General features: G+C 39.7%; 1 protein-coding gene, 1 long non-coding RNA gene and 1 pseudogene across 5 annotated transcripts in view; 2 read left to right on the top strand and 1 right to left on the bottom strand.

Moving 5' to 3' along the window:
- Positions 1-23,254, top strand: part of NNT (nicotinamide nucleotide transhydrogenase) — an 89,823-nt gene that overhangs the window by 20,689 nt on the left and 45,880 nt on the right. For all 3 annotated transcript variants that reach the window (XM_081826084.1, XM_081826083.1, XM_081826085.1), the window contains exons 6-7: positions 2,402-2,490; positions 8,160-8,347. In XM_081826084.1, coding sequence (XP_081682210.1) covers positions 2,402-2,490; positions 8,160-8,347 — 277 coding nt within the window. The remainder of the gene's footprint in view (positions 1-2,401; positions 2,491-8,159; positions 8,348-23,254) is intronic.
- Positions 1-23,254, bottom strand: part of LOC102725870 (glyceraldehyde-3-phosphate dehydrogenase pseudogene) — a 271,823-nt pseudogene that overhangs the window by 19,316 nt on the left and 229,253 nt on the right. The window lies entirely within an intron of this gene.
- Positions 12,858-19,795, top strand: LOC145722573 (uncharacterized). Its single transcript, XR_014146916.1, has 2 exons — positions 12,858-19,474; positions 19,681-19,795. It is a non-coding gene; the product is annotated as an uncharacterized LOC145722573 (long non-coding RNA).

Below are 23,254 nucleotides of genomic sequence, written 5' to 3' on the forward strand. Positions count from 1 at the left end.
GACACAGGGCTCGATCTCATGACCGTGAGATCGTGACCTGGGCCAAAATCAAGAGTCAGAGACTTGACCGACTGAGCCAACCAGGAGCCCCGGAGATAAAGAACATTCCTAAAGGTCATTCCTTTCCCACGGCCTTTCCCTGTTTCTTGAGTTTATGTCTGTGGTGTGCCAATTAGCAGTCAGTGCTTTGGATTCCATCATTTAATATAACTGCCATCTGGGAAGGTGTTTTTTTTTTTTTTAAAGATTTTATTTATTTATTTAATTAACAGAGAGAGAGAGTGTCAGAGGGAACACAAGCAGGGGGAGTGGGAGAGGGAGAAGCAAGCTTCTGGCCGAGCAGGGAGCCCGATGCAGGGCTCAATCCCAGGACCCTGGGATCATGACCCGAGCCAAAGGGAGTTGCTTAACGAACTGAGCCACCCAGGCACCCCTGGGAAGGTTTTTTGACTGCTTTATTGCAGATATTAAGTAGCTTGCTTAAGGTCACCCAGAGCCAGGACTGGTAGTCGAGTCAGGACTTGACTGTGACCCTTAATTTCTTTTTTTAAATGTTTTTATTTATTTATTCATGAAAGTCAGAGAGAGAGAGAGAGAGAGGCAGAGGCAGAGGGAGAAGCAGGCTCCCCGCCTAGCAGGGAGCCCGATGCGGGACTCAATCCCAGGACCCTGGGATCATGACCTGAGCCGAAGGCAGACGCTTAACCATCTGAGCCATCCAGGCGCCCCTGTGACCCTGAATTTCTGTGTCTTTTTCTTCACCCCATGCTGCTCAGAAAGAGTAAATTGCTGTTGTAAGATCTACATAGCTTTATTATTGTGTGATTATGTCTTTTAAATGATGGGTTTTTTTGTTGTTGTTTTTTTTTTTTTTTTTTTTTTAAAGATTTTTATTTATTTATTTGAGAGAGAGAGAATGAGAGACAGAGAGCATGAGAGGGAGGAGGGTCAGAGGGAGAAGCAGACTCCCTGCCGAGCAGGGAGCCCGATGTGGGACTCGATCCAGGGACTCCAGGATCATGACCTGAGCCGAAGGCAGTCGCTTAACCAACTGAGCCACCCAGGCGCCCCTTTTTTTGTTGTTGTTATTTCTTGGGTCAGGATAACTTGATTCTAGTCCTGTGATTTTTACTTATTTTTATTTCACATTTTCTCTTTTTGTTGCTTTTTAAAAAAGATTTTATTTATTTGAGAGAGAGTGAGCGAGCAAGAAAGAACACAAGCAGGGAAGAGAGGGAGAAGCAGACTCCCCGCTGAGCGGGGCGCAGACTCAGGGCTTGATCCCAGGACTCCAGGATCATGGCCTGAGCCAAAGGCAGACGCTTAACCAACTGAGCCACCCAGGCGCCCCTTATTTCACATTTTCCTAGTGTGGAGTGGGGTGGGTGCCTTTGAGCCCAGAGCCTCCTTGGTCCTCCTTTGTCCCCTTTTCTGTGGAGTAACCCTCCAGCCCCAAACCATCACCATCAAGATGAATTCATATGATCTCGAAAACACTCTTTATGGGTCACTGGAGCATGGGTTGACTTGGCCCCTTAATTAAAGGCAGAAGGAGATGTGGACATGATGGGTAGGTGGGAATTTATAAGCTTCACTGTTCCTGTGGATGGCTTTTTTTTTTTTCTTTTTCTTTTTACACAGCCACAAGGAGTTGCCTCAATTGACTGGGAAGTATAATAGGACTTTTTATCTGGAAGGCCCATTCCAGACTAGAGACAACACTGCTCTTACTGTGTTTCTTGGAAGGCGGGGGAGACTCTTGTTTCTGAGGAATTCTTTGGTTTTCTCGGCTCTGACCCTTCCATGGTTAGGGAGATTCATTGTATTGCTGTGGTGCAGTTCATTCATATTGGTTCAAAATTACATAGTTGGTCACCTGCTGTTCTTTCAGAAGCATTTGAGCTCAAAATACAGGGTAGAGTGGATATTTCACCAAAGTTGTACCCATCTTTGAAACTTATTTTGACATTTTATGAACATAGAGAAAGCTTCACATCTGAGCGGGGAGAGCTAGCTAGAATGCTACACCGGGAATTTATTTCAGTACGCGTAACTTTTATACACAGGAAAAGACCTGGTAATCTTTAACATATGTAGTGCTCATCGGGCTGTATGTGGCTTCCACACAGAGATGCTGGTTGTCTGGCTGTTTTTAGTGAAGGTTGTGGGCCTTTGCCAGCAAGTGTTTGATAAATTTGTAAAAACGGTGGTTCTGTGAAAGTGTCGCCTCTCCACTCAGTGTATTTACCAAGGGCTTTCACCACCAGCACATCTGGTGTCTTATTGAATTAACTGTGTGGCACCCTGTGTACCAGTCGCTGACAGTTCTTAGCTGATGGTTTTTCATAATCAGTTGATAATGAACTTTATTTAAAACACACTGTTCTGCCTTTTCCCCTAGATTCTGATAGTTGGTGGTGGTGTTGCTGGGCTGGCTTCTGCAGGTGCAGCCAAGTCGATGGGCGCAATTGTTCGAGGATTTGACACCAGGTAAGTACTTCACTAGTGATTGCTGTTAAGGTAAAAACATTTTGTTTCAGGTGGATATTATGTTTTCTTTAGAATTTATAAATGGAAGTTGGACATCAAAAACTGCTTTGTAAGCTCTTTCCACTTTTTATTTCTACTTTTTCAAAGGTAACTCAAAGTGGAAAAATATTATCTAGTGGGGAAAAAATTTTAAGGGCCTAGACTCAGTACAGCAGAAATAATTTAAAAGCAGAGGAATTGAAAATGAACAACTTGCATTCAATTCTGTTTCTTCATGTGGATTAGCAGTGGGACCAGGGTTAATCCTAGCCCGAGTTTGTAGTATGTTGCTCTACCATGTCCTATTTCTGTTCAGAATGCATTTACAAATCAGGTAGGACGTGAACCAATGTGTCTCTGAGTTTGAAGAAAGGAAGTAGTATAGGAGATATTTTGGGGGCACCTGGCTGGCTCAGTTGGTAGAGCATGGGACTCTTGATCTTGGGCTCGTTAGTTTGAGTTCCACATTGGGCGAAGAGTTTACTTCAAAAAAAGTCAGGATTGGGGATATTTGGAGAACAGACAGGGGGCAGAGAGGTGAGGGGTATACTCTGCATTGTATGGTTGGAAGCAGATAAAGCTGTTGGGCAATAGTAGAGCCCCTAGGTGAAAGTAGTCAATTATGTTCATAGTATAATACTTTAAAGCAGACATATCAACGTTTTCTAGACTCCTTTAAAGAAAAGTTTGATTAAAATTGTTCTTCATTTCAGAAGATATTAGATAGTGGATTTTATTAAGTGCTTATTGAGAATGGCTATCATTTATGTGTATGAATACTATTTCGAGGTTGAAACATGTAGTTATTATCAGCTGAGACCAGTAGAGGAATGATACCCCGGCTAATCTTGAATATAGAATGATCCAAAAAAATTTGCATTATTCAAAGTTGGAAAGAGTGTTTGTTTCTGGAGTAAGGAATGTTCCATAGAACATGGTTTCCAGGGCTTACCTGGAGTTTAGAGAAGTGATGTACTGATAGAAAGCTGTCCTGCTGACACGAGAAAAGACATTTTTGAAGTAACCAGGATGTAAGACAAGGATAGCCAGAGTCAAGCTTGTCAGTAGTGCTGTCTTTTAATTTTTAATGTTTGTTGATGTGAAGTCTTTGAAGACAGCCAAACCCAGAGAGAGGAGGTTGTGCAAGTTTTCACTGTAGTGACAGTAAGTGGCATTAAAATGGAAATGTGTATACTTGACTTAGAGATGATTTGAAACTTGGTGTTGGGTCAGCTATTGAGAATTTATTAGGTATTTTGATGTCATTGGTTTAGATTGTGCACACAGCTGAGAGCTTGAGGATGGCTGTTGCTTAACTCCATTTACCATTTATTAGGATAGCTCAAGTATGCAATGAAGAAAGATGTGCCTGAACGGACATAATACTTTTCTAAGAATTATAGCTCATTATTCACTATTTTGAGACTAGGGATTGGTATCATATATAAATATGAAATCCAAATGTATTAGAAAACACACTTAATTATAAATTCTTGTTGGAAGACTGAATAATATATATTTCCAGATAAATATCCTAAAAACTTAAGGACAACTCATTGCCCAGTGATATTAAAGGGGTGTGATTTTTAAATTTTTTCAAACAATAGCTAAGAGAGTCCCCTTGTAACAACAGTGAGCATCCTACCGAATGCCTGTATTGAGAAGTTTAGAAATATAATAGCTTTACTTTTTTTAATCTTTCTTTGTGTGTGTGTGTGTGTATGTGCGTGTGTTCCAATAAAGCTTTATTTACAAAAACAATTGGCAGGTCAGGAGCTGTAGTTTTCTTCGGACACCTGTACTAATGCTTACTCTCTTCCAGGCATTATGCTCTACGCTTTCTTTGTTCTTTACAAAACTCTATGATGTAGGGATAATTAGCCCTACTTTACATATAAAGAGATATAACCAATTTTATAACATTCAGTTTCTTTTTTTTTTATTTTTTCTTTTATTTTTTTTTAAAGATTTTATTTATTTATTTGACAGAGAGAGAGAGACACAGCGAGAGAGGGAACACAAACAGGGGCAGAGGGAGAGGGAGAAGCAGGCTTCCCGCCAAGCAGGGAGCCCGATGTGGGACTCGATCCCAGGACCCTGGGACCATGACCTGAGCTGAAGGCAGACACTTAACGACTGAGCCACCCAGGCGCCCCAGTTTCTTATCATAAATATAACACATGCTTATTCCCCCAATTCAGAAAAATATAAAAAAGTACAAAAAGTGAAAATAAAATAACCTATTCCCTGGAGAGAACTATTAACATCTTAGTATATGTTCCCTTTTCTACACGTTAATTAAAAAGATAATTTTACTAATAGTATTATTTAACTGGCCTTTTTTTACTTAACAGTAGATCGTGAAGATCTTTACTTACTTACAAATACACTTAATGGCTGCACAGGATTCTGCTGTGTGGAAGTTCAGTGACCTATTTAATTAGTCCTCTATAAATGGACATTTTTACTGTATATAAACAATGCTGCATATATTGTCTATGTAAGAACATATGTATTTGGAGAGATTTCATTATTTTCTTAGGATAAATTCCTAGAAGTGGAATTTTGAGGTAAAAAATATTCAGGTCTTACATTTTGATACATTATAATAGTTTTAAATGATAATTATTTTGAAGGCAAAGATTCCAAAATAGCATTTATGGTTCCGATTATGTATGGTCATTATTGAAAAATACAGAGAAACTTTAAGGAAGAAACTAAAAATACCTTTTATAATTCTCCCAGCTAGATATAATTGCTAATGATTTTTTGGCATCATTTCTTATGGATATTTATGTAGATACCTTTTGATCAAAATTGTGACCACTCACACACACACACACACACACATCATTTTATTTTATTTATTTTTTATGTCATTTTAAAGTTATCTCATTTTAAAGTTACCTTATTTCTTTAAAAATAGTACACATTTCGGGATGCCTGGGTGGCTCAGTTGGTTAAGCCTCTGCCTTCGGCTCAGGTCATGATCCCAGGGTCCTGGGATCGAGTCCCACAAACGAGCCTGCTTCTCCCTCTGCCTGCCTCTGTCTCTCTCTCTCTGATAAATAAATAAAATCTTAAAAAAAAAAAAAAGTACACATTTCTAAAACTTTGTAAATAGCAGTATCCGTTGGCTGTAAGGAATAGAAAACAACTCAAACTGGCTTAAACTCTGAGAAAATGTTTTAGCTCTGCTAAATGGAAACTCATGGGAAGGGCTCCCTTTTTCACACTCACGTTAGCAGTGCACTCACTGGTGCTCTCTAGGACCAGGTTCTTTCTGTCCTTTCTGTTGTCTTCAGCTTTGGCTCATTCCCCTGAGTCACAAGTTGGCCTCTGCAGGCAATCTGGGCCAGAAATTTCCTTCCTCAAGCCAGCAGAAAGGGTGAGGACCTCTTGCTCAATCCTGTCCTAACCTTTGTGTCAACTCTCTGACCGTGACGGATGCTCGGGACTGGTAGGAGAAGACCACAGTTTCCCCAACTTCCCCGATGGCCAGAATTACCTGCCACTCTTGCCTAAAATAAGCTTCTGGCCTCTCTGCTGGCCGCTGCGAAGGGGCCTGTGAATTTGAAGTTTTAACAAGCACCTGAAGTAATCGTCATCAGGGAAGTTTGGGACTCACTGTAGTGGGATGGATGTTGGCAAGTTAAGCACACCATCCACCACAGAGCTGAGATCTTTGTTGGCTCTGGTTTTCCAACCAGTACACGGTGCATGGCTAGTGTTTATTTATTTATTTTTGTAAGATTTTTTATTTATTCACTGAGAGAGAGAGAGAGAGAAAGAGAGCACAAGCAGGGGGAGCAGCAGAGGGAGAAGCAGACTTCCTGCTGAGCAGGGAGCCTGATGTGAGCTCAATCCCAGGACCTGGAGATCATGACCTGAGCCACCCAGGCACCCCTAGTGTTTATTTTTTTCAAACTGAATGTATTTTTACATAATTTAAATTTGTTGGCTCTTTATACCTTTTGTAGGTTGCTTTTTTCAAACACAATTTAATGAGGACTCAGGACAAAAATCACTTTGTTAAAATACTTCAAAGAGTCGTGAGAGAAGTCCCCAGAAGTCAGAACATTTACAAATGAAAACCTCAACCTGAGTGATTTGAATGAGGTCAAGTCTTTTTTTTTTTTTTTTAAAGATTTTATTTATTAATTTGACAGAGATACCTCGAGAGAGGGAACACAAGCAGGGCGAGTGGGAAAGGGAGAAGCAGGCTTCCTGCGGAGCAGGGAGCCCGATGCGGGGCTCGATCCCAGCACCCTGAGATCAGGACCTGAGCCAAAGGCAGATGCTTAACAACTGAGCCACCCAGGCGCCCCTGAGGTCAAGTCTTAATGTAGGTCAGAATTCACATCATCATTGACAGTGGGGCCCCAAGAAACGAATTGATTGTTGGAGTTATCAGTAGTGAAATTCCCTTTGTAACTGAAGTAGGTAGAAGTTGGAATTCCCTATAATAATTATTCTTTCAGAAAAAAAATTTTCATAGAAGTGGCACATACTTTTGGAAATAACTGAAATGGTCCAGTCAGAGATATCAAAAGAAAATCTCCAGTTTTGCATGTATACAGTTTGCTCTTCTTAAAACTCAACACCCAAAAAACAAACAATCCAATTAAAAAATGGGCAGAAGACATTAATAGACATTTTTCCAAAGAAGACACACAGATGGCCAACAGACACATGAATAGATGCTCAACAGCACTGATCATGAGGGAAATGCAAATCAAAACTACAATGAGATATCACCTCACACCCTGTCAGAAGGGCTAAAATCAACAACACAAGAAACAATAGGTGTTGGTGAAGATGTGGAGAAAGAGAAACCCTCTTGCACTGTTGGTGGGAATGCAAACTGGTGCAGCCACTCTGGAGAGCAGTATGGCGGTTCCTCAAAAGGTTGAAAATAGAACTACCCTACAATCTAGCAATTGCACTACTAAGTATTTACCCAGAGAATACAAAAATACTAATTCTTTTTTTTTCAAAAATACCATATCAAAGGGATACATCCACCCCAATGTTTATAGCGACATTATCTACAATAGCCAAATTATGGAAGCAACCCAAGTGCCCATTGACTAACGAATGGATAAACGAATGGATGTGGTATATATATGTATACAATGGAATATTGTTCAGCCATAAAAAAGCATGAAATCTTGCCATTTGCAACGACATGGATAGAGCTAGAGAGTGTAATGCTAAGTGATACAAGTCAGAGAAAGACAAATACCATATGATTTCACTCATATGTGGAATTTAAGAAACAAAACAAACAAGCAAAGGGAAAAAAAAAGAGAGGCAAACCAAGTAACAGACTTTTAACTATAGAGAGTGAATTGGTTACCAGAAGGGATGTGGGGGGTTGGGAAATGGGTGAAACAGATGTTGGGGATTAAGGAGTGCACCTGCTGTGATGAGCACCAGGTGTTGTATGGAAGTGTTGCTTCACTATATTGTACATCTGAAACTAATATTACATGGTATGTTAACTAACTGGAATTTAAATAAAAACTTAAAAAAAACCCCCAAACCCCCAAAAATATCTATGTAAAAGATGATCCTGATTTCTATTAAGGGCCTAAAATAACCACTGCTTTCCCTTCAATCATTACCAGAGCTGCAGCTTTGGAGCAGTTCAAGTCTCTTGGTGCTGAGCCCTTGGAGGTGGACTTGAAGGAATCTGGTGAAGGACAAGGAGGATATGCAAAAGAGATGTCCAAAGAGTTCATCGAAGCTGAAATGAAACTCTTTGCTCAACAGTGCAAGGAGGTGGATATCCTCATCAGCACAGCACTTATTCCAGGTATGTCCTTAAGCCACGCTTATCAGTCAAGCACTTTGACTAATGATATTTTAGAATGAGAGTGAAAGTTGTTTAACATTTGAATTTCTTTAAGTAAAGATTGATTTATTTTCTAGAAAGTAAGAAAGCACATGAAAGGCAGAAAGGACAAAAATCACGGTAGCCCCTAGATAAAAATGATCATTAATAGTAGGATCTATTTTCTTCCAGTCTTTTTTCCATATAGTTTTATGTAACTGTGTTCATAGATCATATTCTATATACCATATTATATTCGTAAGCAATTTCCTTTGTTTATGTCATTGATAAATTGGTGTTTAATTTATTTCTGTTCTTTTTGTGAAGATACTACGTTCTTATTGTAGGTCATTCAAACAGTACTGAAAAATATGAAGAAAAAAAGTACAGACTTGCAATTGCCGCAGAGATGACCATTATTAATATTTTAATCATTTTTCCATACATGAGAGAGAAAGAGAAGGGGACTTGGTGTGTGTGTGTGTGTGTGTATTTGTGGAATTTCTGGTATATGTTTTTTACTAAAGGATATGACACTTTATCACTTTTTTAATGATTTCCTTTAGCATGTTTGGTCTTTGCAACCAAATTGCAAGCTCTTTGATGGCAGGAATTACTTTTCAGTCCTTTACCACATCCTCTTTTAAAAAGATTTTTCACTCAATAGATGATTGATGCCAAACCAGTAAGCACTTATTAATCAGTAAACAGTAGCTTGATCTAGCAAGATTTGGGAGTGAAGAAACCCTCCACCTTTTATATTCTTAACCCCTCCTCTTCTCCCTTCCCTTCTGTTATTGAATAGTGAATACCATGCTGACTCTACTATTTTCCTTTCTGAAAGGAAGTGGGTCAGATAATGAGAGCTTACAGGGTTAATGGTTGCTTATGTTAGATCCTACTAAAGGAGCCTTGCTTTCTCTAGGGGACAGTGGAAAATAAAAGTTGCTTTGTCATGAGGTCATGGGAGAGGAGTTCTCTTCTGGCATCTTCCCCCAGCCCCCTGTCTGAATAATCTACGTGCAAGGGCAGGAAGTTGATTGACATCACATCTATGAGCTTGGGGGAAAATATGTCCCCCAAGCTCTTCTTTCTGTCCTCTCTTTACCTGGGTGATACCAGATAGGTGAGCTGGTTTCTCCAGACACCCACATCCCACCAGAGCTGGCGAGATGAAGCAGACGGGATGGGCTGGTGATATAGGCTTAGCCCATAGAAGAATCTGTGAGTGTAGAAATGAGGCAGGGTCGGTTACTGGAGGTAGATGCGGATCAGGCAAGCCAGGGACTCGTGGTGTTGGTGAAATCTGCCAGCTCTGATAGGACTCATGAATAAGCAGTGGCAGGAGAGCACTTAAGGATTTTGTCCTTTCCTTTCATGGCAGTGGTTTGTGGCCCAGCTGTTGCACAGGTGGGTTTGAAGGAGAGATGGGGTGGCCTTTGCTGGAGCCACCACCAACTTCGGAAGTTAGCTGCACCTTGGGGAGAGGTTATGAGCTGACTAGATATAACAAGTGGCCAGTAGAGGGTGCTAAAACATTTCTTCATGGAGTAAATGATCTGGAGGGGAAGCTAGTTTTAGTCAGGTCATGCTCTTACTGGACATAGGATAATTTGGCCGTAGTATATAGAATTATTATTTGATGAAAAAGCCTAAAGTAAGTGGTACAGCTCAAGACATCTTATATAAAATACATACTGACTTTTAGGGCCTACTCCCCCCAATAATATCTTATTTTTTAAATCAGGGCTTTATGGGGCGCCTGGGTGGCTCAGTTGGTTAAGCGACTGCCTTCGGCTCAAGTCATGATCCTGGAGTCCCGGGATCGAGTCCCGCATCGGGCTCCCTGCTCGGCGGGGAGTCTGCTTCTCCCTCTGATCCTCCTCCCTCTCATGCTCTCTGTGTCTCATTCTCTCTCTCTCAAATAAATAAATAAATAAATAAAAAATCTAAATCAGGGCTTTATGGTAAGTGTACTTTAGTAAAAGGTCAAATTGTGTAATAGTCTTAAAGAGGATTTGTTAAAGACATTTTGTTAATCTATTCCACTGAGCCTCTCCTGTTTTCTGTCTTTTCTGAAGCTGTGATCTGTTCAGAGCATGTACAAGTTAGAGGAAGTCCCTGACCAGTGGACTGGCCCAGAGGAGGCACTCAGAGGGCTGGTCTTTCCATTACTTTTTTTTGAAAACCAAAAAAAAAGGAGAAGTTAATGAGAATATTATAAGGAAGAAGGTGATCTTTCTAAAGATCTTACATATCCCTGGGGGACTGAGACCTGAAAGTGTGAGCATTTAAACAAAAAGATGAAAAGATTCTATAAAGGCACAAATGCCCTTTGAAAAACTGTCCTCAGCATTGTACCTTGACTGGTTTATGTCCTGAGCCTTTGCCTGCGTCACCTGGTGGTGTGTTGAGCTCCTTGGAACAGAAGCTTCTCAAGTTTTCCTTGAGTGGTTCCAAAGGGGATTAAATCAAATGTCAGAAGTTGTCCAAGCTCACTTGCTGGGACACAGGTGCTGGGAAGGCTGCACGGAAGACCGGATGGGGATAAGGACACCGAGAGGGGGACATGGGCAGTTAGCTAGCTTTGGGTAGCAATCTTATGGAGTTGGCAAATTTTTGTTCCTCCAAGCTGCACTCAGTCCTTGGGCTTGAAAGAACAATAACATTGTATTTATGTAGATTGTACGTGGAATGAAATATTCCTGGAGTTTGCTAATTATTTTGCTGGTATTTTGTATCACATACTTGTGCTGTCATCTGGACTCCCTGGATTGGGGTGGGTGAAGGGCTAAAGACTAGAGTGTCACTTAATGTAGGTAGCTTCAGGACAGGGCTGACAGTCCTGTTTTGTGGTGCTCTACACACATGGGAAGACTCCCCAACTTTCCTGTCTGGCTCTTTGCCCTTTGGGGCTATTATTTAAAAAGTAAGGCAGTCCTGCCCTCTGGTCATGTTCAGGCTGTGCTCATAATCTTTTCTCCTAAATTTTTTGAAACTCAAGATTTTTCAGCATCTCTATTTTTCTGGAACCTTTTTAAGGAGACTTTACATAAACTTGGAGTATTTAATCAGGAACAGACTGAATCAGGTTGAAAATTGGATCGGTAAGTTAGGGAGGGGTGGGGTGGGGTGAGGAGGAATCCTAGTGGTTTAGCACTGCCTCTGTGTTAGGCATATTTCACCTAAATTCCAGGAAGAATCAGGAGTATTGTGATGCACATGCTAAATCTACTCTGACAGAAACAAGCTTCTCCATTTAAAACCTTCCTGATGACTGCTTCACTACAAACTTGTAAGCCTCATAGGCTCCTCCAGCTTTCCTGCCCCACCCCTTCCCCCACTCAGGTCTTGCCCTTATTTTGTAGTTGAACCATAGCTCCTGGGGAGCCTGGGGTTTTGTTTAGCAATGATGGCAGTGACTTGGACTGCTGGGGTTCCCAGCGTCATTGGATAGAGTCACCTAAAGTGATTAGGCTTGGGTCACAATCCCCATATGCCATGCTATAAAGTTTAGGCTCCTTGGTGAGGTATTGGTTGCCTTTTAGTTTCTAGTTCTGATTTAGCCTTTGGGCTCATGTTAAACTGATTTCTTACTCTCTGGGCCTGATTTCAGTCATGCTGGCTGCTATTATCTTTTCAGATAGGCCAAGGACTGTCAGGCCTTTGCACATACAGTTCCTTCTCTTTGGAATGCTATCCCTGCCCTTCCTTGCCTTTTGAAATCCTGCTTAACCCAGTTACCACTTCCTCCATAGTTTCTGCTTTCTCCTACTCAGCCATAAACACTCTTCTTCCTGCATTCACGGCACTGTCTGTGCCTGGGATTCCCATAGTTCCTGGTCTTACTGCCCGGTAGTGGTCCTGTCTCCTTAGGCATGCAGCACAAGTGTTGGGCTTTTTTCTATCATGGTAGGTCTGTACCATAGGACATCATATAATTCTGGGTGCCTTCCTTAGGTCTTCGTTGTTACAGTCTCTTATTTTTCCAGTGCTGTCCAAGGAATGAGAGAGCGAACACTCTGTTGGATAGGAACACTGCAGAGGCTAACTTAAGACTGGGAACCTAGCTTTCTTAAATTTTCAGAACCAGGATACTTGCCAAGTTTGCAATTTGAGGTGGTTACCTAGGCCTCTCAGGAGATAGAATTAGGAAGTAGTAGCAGGTCTGTCCAGGAGTTAGAAAGTGTCTATCAGTCAGGAAGGAAGATATTCATTGTTTGATTATAAATTATAATATCTTAGGCCATATATACTTGGACCTCTTTTTAGGTACAATCCAGATTATGGTAACAGTACTTTTATCTACTAGATAAGGTCTGTAGAATATACCCTATAAAGGACCCTTGTGATAATTCTACATGACTCTGGAGAATTGGGAGGGGCTCTTTTCCCCGATATGCAAAAAGGCCATATGCATATGACACCAAACTGGAGAGATTTTGCCATCGCCTGGAAAATCAGCATTGGCTCTCCATCTGACATTACTTGTCTTTTTGAAATCTATCTATCCCAAAGAGTAGAAATATGGCACACAAGAATACTTTTTTCACAGTAATGTTCAAACTTGTTCTTTCAGGCAAGAGAATAACTGATACAGTGATATACTCTCCATTTGTGAAACCCCACAAAGATAATATTGTTTTGATGCCTCAACAGAGTTTTTACCTAAAGTCAATGTTTATTGTTCAGAGAAGATTGGTTTTCCTTCTCTGTAAGCATGATGATCTTACAGTACAGAACTATATAGATCAGTCATTTCTAACTTTATTTTTGAATTATTTATTGTGTTTTATTGACTGATCTAATTCGTCGGTCATCCTCCCCTCCCTTAAATGTATCATATGGCTGTATGGAATTTTGTAATATTACTTCTACAAAGTTTCATTTGTTATGAGACTTTTGAAGGACAGAGAGAAACACTTAAATGTTGGCAACATCAAGGGTTGGTAACCACAGGCTGTCTACACACCTCTTGGTAGCTTTCAGCACAAACAGGGCAACTTGTCATCAGGAGGAAGATGCCAAGATGGGGGAGTGTTCCATTACCATTTATCAGACATGACTTCTGAGAGTGTGTTTGAGCACACTTAGTGAGTTATTGGGCCAGATTTAACAAATGTTCTGCTAGGAAAATTTATGGCACAGAATTATATTCTGGTTTGGTCTGTTATTTCTCCAAAAGTATGTTGCAAGATTGGAAGCATTGTGTTCCTGTCCCTGGCAGTCCCTGAGTTGAAAAGGATCGGGAGGCTGAGGCCATCTCTGGGGAAGAGCCCCGGATGGATGGAGTTACTGCTTGCGGCTAGTGCGGCCCACCACATGCATTTCTGTATTTTCCTTCTTTCCGCTTTCCCCATACTTTCTTGTGCCTCAGTGTTGAGGTGGTCTAGCTGCTCTAAGAAAGCAACGCAAAAGCTCAGACATTATGGAAATGTACTTCTTGCTCAGTTAACAGTAATTGGTGGTTGACACATTGATGGACAACTCTCCTTCACGTGGTCCTCTGGGGATTCAGGTAGGACAATGTTCCCCTCGCCATTATGAGGCTCTGAAGGGCACTCTAGGCCTGGTCTCTCCTCCAGCCCGCCAGAAGGGATAGGGACATAGAAGAATGTGCATGGAATGTCTAGAAATGGCACATACCACTCCTGCTCACATTTCTTTAGCTAAGACTTAGTCACATGGCCAAACTTGTGAGGGAAGCTGGGAATTGTTGCCTGGCCTTGTGCCCAGGAATAACAGAACATTGGATTAGTTTGCTAAGGCTGCCATAACAAAATCCCAGCTTAAACAACAGAAGTTTATTTTCTCACAGTCTGGAGGGTGGTGGTCCCAGGTCAAGGTATAGGCAGGTTTGGTTTCTTCTGAGTCCTCTCCTTGGCTTGTAGATGGTTCTCTTCTTGCTGTGTCCTCACATGGTCTTGGTCTCTTTTTGTATCCACATTTTCTCTTATTTTAAGTCTATCAATCAGACTGGATTAGGGCCCAGCCTAATTGCCTCATTTTAACTTAATCACCTCCTTAAAAGCCATATCTCCAAATATGGTCATATTTTAAGGTACTAGGGGTTAAGGCTTCAACATATGAATTTTCTGGGGACACAATTCAGCCCAAAACAAACATGGATTTTGGTGAACAGCTAATAGCCTTTTCCTTTTTCTCACCTTGTAATTTTATCTGCTTATGTTTAATCTATTCACTGGGGATCAGATCTTGGATTTAGAGCCAGATAGAGTAGATTCAGATTCTAGTTCCATTGCCTAATAGCTAGCTGATAGGTCTCTCTGAACCTCTGGTTCCTCATCTCTGAAAACGGGGTAAAATTTTTATCTCATAGAGTTGTTTCATTGAATAGATGAAGAAAAAAATCCGGTGTAGGGCCTGACATATAAAGCATTAGCATCATTCTCTTTTCTGTCATTGGTGATGCCTAGTCTTATTATTTTTTTTTAAGATTTTATTTATTTATTTGAGAGAGAGAGAACGAGCATGCGCTCAGGTGCATGAGCTGGGGGACGGGTAGAGGGAGAGGGAATGAGAATCTCAAGCAGATCCCTCACTGAGCGTGGAGCCCAACTCGGGGCTCAGTCTCATGACCAGAGCCGAAATCAAGATTCGGATACTGAACCAACTAAGCCCTTGACTTTTTTAATAGGAAGAATAAGGTCTGTAGAATATACCCTATAAAGGACCCTTGTGATAATTCTACATGACTCTGGAGAATTGGGAGGGGCTCTTTTCCCCGATATGCAAAAAGGCCATATGCATATGACACGAAACTGGAGAGATTTTGCCATCGCCTGGAAAATCAGCATTGGCTCTCCATCTGACATTACTTGTCAAGACCTTCTCAAGAACTGTATGGAATGTATAAGACGGTCCCTGAAAAACTGAATTTTCTGAAGATATGCATTTCATTAAGCCTCTTTTGTCAATTAATCTCATTCTGACCTAAGTTGAGTAACCTGGGAAATAAACAGTATTATTTCTATTTTTAAAAATAATCTTTTAATTATTTTATAAAACTAGTAAAATCAGAATGTGTAATAAATATTCACTGCTTCAACATGAGAGACGATGGACTCTGAAAAACAAACTGAGGGTTCTAGAGGGGAGGGGGGTGGGAGGATGGATTAGCCTGGTGATGGGTATTAAAGAGGGCGCTTACTGCATGGAGCACTGGGTGTTATATGCAAACAATGAATCATGGAATACTACATCAAAAACTAATGATGTAATGTATGGTGATTAACATAATAAAAAATTTAAAAAGAGCAAAAAAAAATATTTACTGCTTCAATTTTTAAGGCATTTTGGTAGCAAAGGTACATCTAAATGTGTTGGAGGGAACACAAAGAATGTTATAATTTATATAAGAATATTATATGTTTCTGGGACACTTGTGTAGCAGTCAGTTAAGTTTCTGCCTTTGGCTCAGGTCATGATCCCAGGGTCCTGGGATTGAGTCCCACATTGGGCTCCTTGCTCAGTGGGGAGCCTGCTTCTCCCTCTGCCTGCCGCTCCCCCCTGCTTGTGCTCTCTATCTCTGACAAATAAATAAATAAAATCTTTAAAAAAAAGAATAGTGTACGTTTGTGTTACTATTTAAATATGATAGACTGTTTTGTTTTTTTAAGAATTCCCATTGCTTATGGAGCCATGGTAAAATCTTGACTAATTTTGATTTTTATTTATACAGAATTTTGCAGCTATGAGAGGTGAATTATTAAGATAATCCTTAAAACTTTTTATAAATGTGTCCTTTGATAATTAGGTAAAAGCTTGTTTTTAGTTTTTTTCTTTAAACAGATCTTTAGGGATTTCTCTAATTTGCTAAAATATGCTGTTGACTAATCATATTTCGTAAGTATTACATTTAGAAATATCTCATGGTATTCAATTTGTAAAAGCCAAGGTTTTGCTGGCCTTTCTCTCGGTTTCTTATACAAATAATTGTGCAGAGAAAATTTTTCTCTAGTTTCATGGATAGAACTCACATAAAAAGTACTCTGCTTGACTCTTTAAGTTTGGGTCAGAATCTCTGTTCGTGAATGTAGCTTTGTAAAGCTTAGCCAGTGATAACATAGATGGAGGGGTTGAATCAGTATGTTTCTCCATGCACCATAAGGCTGGCTAAATCACAGACCCAGTAGATGATAGGTTAGTGGAGCAAATATTCAGCAGTTTCTTGCCACTTCCTGTCTATTACATAATCAATTACCTGTTTTTCTCATAGGTATACATATATGTATAAAAAAAACCTTTTGTCCTTCTCTCTAGCATTTTTATAGCTTAAGACCCAATGCTTTATTCCCATCTGTGATTTTGAAATTCCAAAAGAGCCTTTGATGTATAAATCAATTAGGATGACTTTGGCTGCCAGCAGCAGAAATTCCAACACATTCTGCCTTAAGAAAGGAGATAACTTGGGTTATGTATCTGAAGGAAGTCCAGTCCTAAGTGTGGGTAGGTGTGCTGACATTAGGGGGCTTTGGCTGTGCTCCTGTATTCTCTTACCTTGCCCTGCTCTGTGAGTTGGCCTCATCAGTGCTAGAGGTCAGTGGCGCTTTGGGGCCTCTGGTGTGCCCAACACAACATCCAGAGGATAAAACAGGTCAGTTCCAATGGTTCCCTCTTGCAGAGCAAGGAAACTTCTTTTTCAGAAGCCCTGAGCAAACTTTCCCTTGTTCTTATTGGCCTCCATTGGGTTAGTGCCCATCCCTGAGCCAATTTTCATGGAGGCAGGGCAATGAGATGCCCCTTGGCTTACATCTGGATTTCTGAACCGGTCACTAATAAGGTGATGAGATGATCTTTAGGCCAGCCATGCTTGCACCTGGAGTGGTTTCTGAGGTCATTTTCCTGAAGTTCCTGGACTGTGTGGAGAAAATGGAAATCAGAGTAGTGACAAGAGGACGAACGAAGTGGGTGCTGTTCAGTGCAAAATTGTGTTCTCTTAATAATGACATTTCTTTATGTATAAATGCTATAGTTCATACATAAAAAAAAATTTATCTCCTTGTTGATTTTATTCTATCGTATTTTCTGTTGTCATAGTTGCTTTGGGGGGGAGGTGGTTTGAGGAAATGTAACAATTTTGGTCTTTTTACATACCTCATGTTTTACAGATAAAATTACAAAATTAACAGAAATGAGCAGTCAAAGGGGAAAGCCCAGTGGTGCCTGCTTAAAAAAACAAACAAACAAACAAACAAACAAAAACTTATCTGCCTTTTTAAATTAACTCTTCTTTTTTTTTTTTTTTAAGATTTTATTTATTTACTTGAGAGAAAGAGCAAGAGAGAGAGAGCACGAGTAGGGTGAGGGGAGTGTGGAGGACAGGGAGAGGGAGAAGCAGACTCCCCTCTGAGTGGGGAGCTGGATGTGGGGCTCGATCTCAGGACCCTGGTTAACTGATTGAGCCACCTAGGCACCCCTTTAATTAACTCTTCTGACTTCTTCTACAGTTATGTCTTGAAACCCCTGATATGATCATTTGATCTTTTATTCTTATATCTAGAATCTATACCAGACTGTCTCTGGGGTATATGGGACATCTCTTTATATTTGAAGGATTTGAATTAAACATTGGATATATTCTTCTCTTTGTTTTATGTTGTAAAAATCTTCCTGTTTGCTGTCCATCCCTTAGTTAGGTCTCTATCTCATTCTGTAAGTGTTTTAGAAGCACTTTGAAAGGCTGTCCTAATGAGTAGCTTCATTTGCTGCAGCAATTTTTAATTGATAAGAAAATAGATTGGTCTAATGGCATTTTTAAGTTGTTTTAATTCTTCTAGTACTTTTTTTTTAAGCTTTTATTTATTTATTTGAGAGAGAGAGCGAGCACACGAGTACGTGAGTGGGGGAGGTGGAGCAGAGGGAGAGGGACAAGCAAACTCCATCCTGAGTGTGGAGCCGGACTCAGGGCTCCATCCCACAACCCTGAGATCATGACCTGAGCTGAAACCAAGAGTCAGATGCTTTAGGGCGCTTGGGTGGTTCAGTTGGTTAAGCGACTGCCTTAGGCTCAGGTCACGATCCCAGAGTCCTGGGATGGAGTCCCACGTCAGATTCCCTGCTCAGTGGGGAGGCTACTTCTCCCTCTGACCCTCTCCCCTCTCATTCTGTCTCTCTCTCCCTCTAACTAAATCAATAAAATCTTTTTTTTAAAAAAAAGAGTCAGATGCTTTAACTGGCTGAGCCACCCAGGTGCCCCTCTTCTAGTACAACTCTTAATTTATGTCTTCAACCTAGAGAAGAAACTGGTGTGATTATGCAGGAGTACTTTATTATTATTATTATTTTTATAAAAATAGTATGTGACTTTTGGAAATGCAGTAAAGTACAAATTAGAAAATAAAGATCATCTGTGATCTCTCTACTCAGTGAAAAATACTATTAACATTTTAGCCTTTTTCAATGCATTTTTTTTTTTTAAAGATTTTTTATTTATTTATTTTGACAGAGAGAGACACAGCGAGAGAGGGAACACAAGCAGGGGGAGTGGGAGAGGGAGAAGCAGGCTTCCCGCAGAGCAGGGAGCCTGATGCGGGGCTCGATCCCAGGACCCTGGGATCATGACCTGAGCCGAAGGCAGACGCTTAACGACTGAGCCACCCAGGCGCCCCTTTCAATGCATTTTTATCATGTTGGATCAAGATATAATATCCTTCTCATTTTTCCCATTTAATACTATATCATAAGTTTTCTCCTTCATGTAACATGATGAGTCTTTAAGAAATCTTTGTATATATGTTTTAATGGTTTTGTAGAATTTTCTTGTTTTAATGTACCACATTTTATTTAATGGTTCCCCCAAAGTTGGGCTTTTCACTTAATTCCGCTTTTTGTCAATTAAAAATAATGCTCTAACCTTTTTTCTGTGTTATTCCAGTGTGTGTGTCTTCGTTTATTTCCCCAGGATTAATCAATTCTTAGAAGTAGAATTACTGGGCAAGTGGATATCAACATTTTTGGCCAGTTGCTACATGTTGGTAAATTCTGCTTTCCTGAAACTTCTGCATAGTTCATAATCTCATTAATAGATCATCCAGCTAATTGTTTCATTTCAACATTATTATGATTTTTAAAATATTTTATTTTTAGGTCATTTTTTTTTTTTTTAAGATTTTATTTATTTGAGACAGAGAGAATGAGAGAGAGAGAGCACATGAGAGTGGGGAGGGTCAGAGAGAAGCAGGCTCCCCGCTGAGCAGCGAGCCCGATGCGGGACTCGATCCCGGGACTCCAGGATCATGACCTGAGCCGAAGGCAGTCGCTTAACCAACTGAGCCACCCAGGCGCCCCTTTAGGTCATTTCTACATCCAATGTGGGGCTTGAATTTATAACCCCAAGATCATGAGTCCTATGCTCTACTGAGTGAGCCAGCCGGATGCCCCCATTATTATGATTTTTTGACCTTTCATTTTGAGAGACAAAAAAAAGTATCTCACTTCTTGTAACTTTGATTCATATGAGGATGAACTTTTTTTTTTTAATTTGGTTGTTACCATTTCTTTTAGAATTAACCATTTGTATTTGTTTTTCATGTGTTAGGATCTTAGTGTTTTGTCTTTATTTAAATTTTTGTGGGCTTTTTATTAATTTTTTGTCATGTTGATTTTTGAGGACTATAATATATACGTATTTCATATTTAAATCCATTGATGTTTTTCTCATTTTCCCCATTGCTTTAAATTTAAGAAATACTTTTTAATTCAAAGACTAGAGAGATATTCACCAAGGTTTTCCTTTTTTCTTTTTCTTTATGGGTTGATTCTCTCCCTCTTTTTAAAAATTTTATTTATTTTAAGTAATCTCTACGTGGAGCTTGAGCTCATGACCCCAAGATCAAGAGTTGCATGCTCTTCCGATTGAGCCAGCCAGGTGTCCCGAAGGCTGATTCTCTTTTATAATTCATTCTGATCTATAGAATTTAGAGTTTAGTTTGAAGTCTGATATTAGGTTTGGGTAGATTTTTTCCCCCCGATACCTAACTGATCATCTTATTCCTTTTGTTCCTTCCATTTTGTGATGCCACATTTATCACATATTACATTTTTACCCTAGTAGGCCATCAGGGTAAGATAGTATTTTGAAATTGCCTTCTTAGTCTTTCCTCCTCTTGAACTATTCTTTTGAGGATTTGCTCATTTGGAACTTTTATGTACTACCCTGCTCCTCTTTTGGCTCTATTTTTTCCCTTCTGTTTTCAATTATCGTTTCTGCACTTTGAATTTTCAAAAAATTAATCCACATGTGAATGCTTAAAGCCAGCTGCACTGTTATATTCATTATCATATTCCCTGTAGCCTTTATTGATTTTTTTAAATTATAAAATTAAAACTAGCTCTTATAGAAAATTTAGGAGATAAAGAAAAGCACAAAGAAGAAAATATTCTTACCACTCAAAGATATCCTGCTATGGCTAAACATTACACAATGTAGAATTTACTAGAAACTATATAGTATAGTATTTTATGTATGTATATAAATATATATGAAACATTCATATATGTGTATATAAAATTTTTATTTACCTTATGGCAGCAGTCTGTACATACTATGTCATTGTGTGCATTTTACTTGTAATAGTTTCATGTATTCTAAATATCCCTCCTTAAATAAATTTTAACTCCCCCTCTAGTTACTTGACTAGATAAATTACTTTGTGTGAAAGAATAGCCTACCCTTTCAAAAGTGATTAAATTTCAGACAGACAGTATGGACAGAACACATATTATCTTTGTTAAGATGCAAGTGTGTTTATGTGTGTGTGTGGTCTGTGCATTTAAAGTTGTGTCAGCTATCGCATAATTGTTTTGCGAAGGTCGAGTGAGTAAAATCAAAGACAAATCGGTAGTATATCTGGTGTTTTCTAGGGAGCTTAAATGGTTTTGGCCACAGGAGGTCTTGTAAAGTCAGTGGGGTTATAGTCCAGGAACTGATCCTTTAGCTCTCACTGGGTCAGAAGAAAGAAGGAATCCAGAACTTTTAGGGCAGGAGGAATTAGTTAGAAGCTAAATCAAATTTGTGAAGTTGATGGCGGTAAAGTTGGTGCAGTTAGAAGTCAAAGGGGGTGGACCCGGATCCAGAATGCAGTTTAAGGCATATCAGCCTGGGACTGGAGAGAACAAGTAAGGTGTGAGGAAAAGCTGTAGCAAGCAAGAGGCTGGTTAATGGAGAAGAGGCTGGTTAATGGAAAAGAGGCTGTGGACTAGAGAAGAGGAAGGGGGATGATCATAACCACCTAGAAAGTACACATTAGCACTTTAAATTTGCCAGTTTACGTGGCTGCGACCATATGATCCATAGCTGTAAATTACTGCAGAGCTCAGCAGCGTGACCTTTTTTGGGGGGGCGAGAGTCCTCAGATGTATGTTGTTTGCATCCCCAAATTCTCATGTTTGAGTAAAATTTAAACATTCAAGATGGTTTTGTTGGACTGTAGTGGGGAGAGTAGAGGAAAGGAATATTTCCAGAGAATTTTGAGAAGTGATGAAACCACCAGGACTTCAGAGTGTTGTCTTTGGGGGAAAATATCTCCTCATTCTTGCTCTTTCATGGAGACTCCAAAGATTATCCAACAAACCACGTGGCAGTTAGCCCTGCGTGGTGGGAGCAGAAGGTCCAGTGGGGGTAGTAATGAGAGAGAATGGGAGAAAGAGTGCTTATACCCAGTCAGGAAGGCCTTCAGTAATAGGAGGCCGTGGGATTTGGACTTTATCTCGGAAGTATAAAGTTGGCTTCGAGAAAAAGGGAGGTACTATATAAATACCCATTTGTATCTTTACAACTTTTTTTTTCCCCATATGTGCTACAGATCTTCATTTTTCTCTTTTGAATCACATGTATTCCAATCAAGTAGATTGAAAAACAGATTATTAGAATGCAAATTTTATTTTATATTAATTTCCCTTTATAAAGTCGATAGTGTTTTTACTAACATTCTGTAAAGACAGAGTTGAAAACTTTCTAAAAGAGGAGATAAAGATACTTAGGCTATTAACTCTCTGCTTTCCTACTACCAATCTCACAAGTTTATTTCCTTTGTCTTTTGGCTTAGGTATATATTGTTCTATGAAACTTGAACACGGTGATATTCTGACAATGTGGGCCCTGTTAAACTAACTAATATAGGTTAGCTTGAAAAATCCTTATGTTTGGTGCTTTATCTTATGTAAGAATTAGTGAATGAATTTAAAATGGGAACTATCTCAACTATCACATGACTAGAGTGTTCCATAAGAACAGGGATCTTTTCTGTTTATCTACCAGTATATTCTGAGCACCAGGTATAGGGCTTGACTCATCAGAGGCAGAATAAACAGTGTTGAGGGGGGAATAAAAGTGTATGCATGATTCCCAATCCCAGTCCCAAACTGGGATTTCCTCTTGTTTTCATTTCGTGGCATTTCCCTTTCTCTCCTTGAAGTTATCCTGTGATAAATGAAGGTAGATTAATATGGAAAATCTGGTGAAGTTTGTTAAGATGTTTGGAAATATTCCATTTTGTAATTCATAAATTACTATTGACTATTCCCATGCATTTGTGATCTTTATGAATTGTCCAATTCAGGTGCACATAGTTTTCTTAATAGCTTACTATTATGCATTCAAAAAGAAACAGGCAAAATGTTTATGTCTTCATGAGTGGTCCTGGATGTAAACCAGTTTGGAAGAGCAGTACTAAGTAAGCGAACAGCAAGATCCCTCTGCATATTGGCTTTGCAGTTCATACTTACCATATTTCGTCCTGGGAAGATGACCAGTTTCAACTGCATGATGGACTTTCGGGGTATCTTGAAAGAGTTAATATTTCAGATGTTACAATTTTGAATGTCCAGAGACTACTGTAATAATTAGGAAATAAAGTTAAAAAGTAT

This window comes from Leptonychotes weddellii, chromosome 7 (assembly GCF_054177405.1).
Source record: "Leptonychotes weddellii isolate Sample4059 chromosome 7, ASM5417740v2, whole genome shotgun sequence".
Lineage (NCBI taxonomy): Eukaryota > Metazoa > Chordata > Mammalia > Carnivora > Phocidae > Leptonychotes > Leptonychotes weddellii.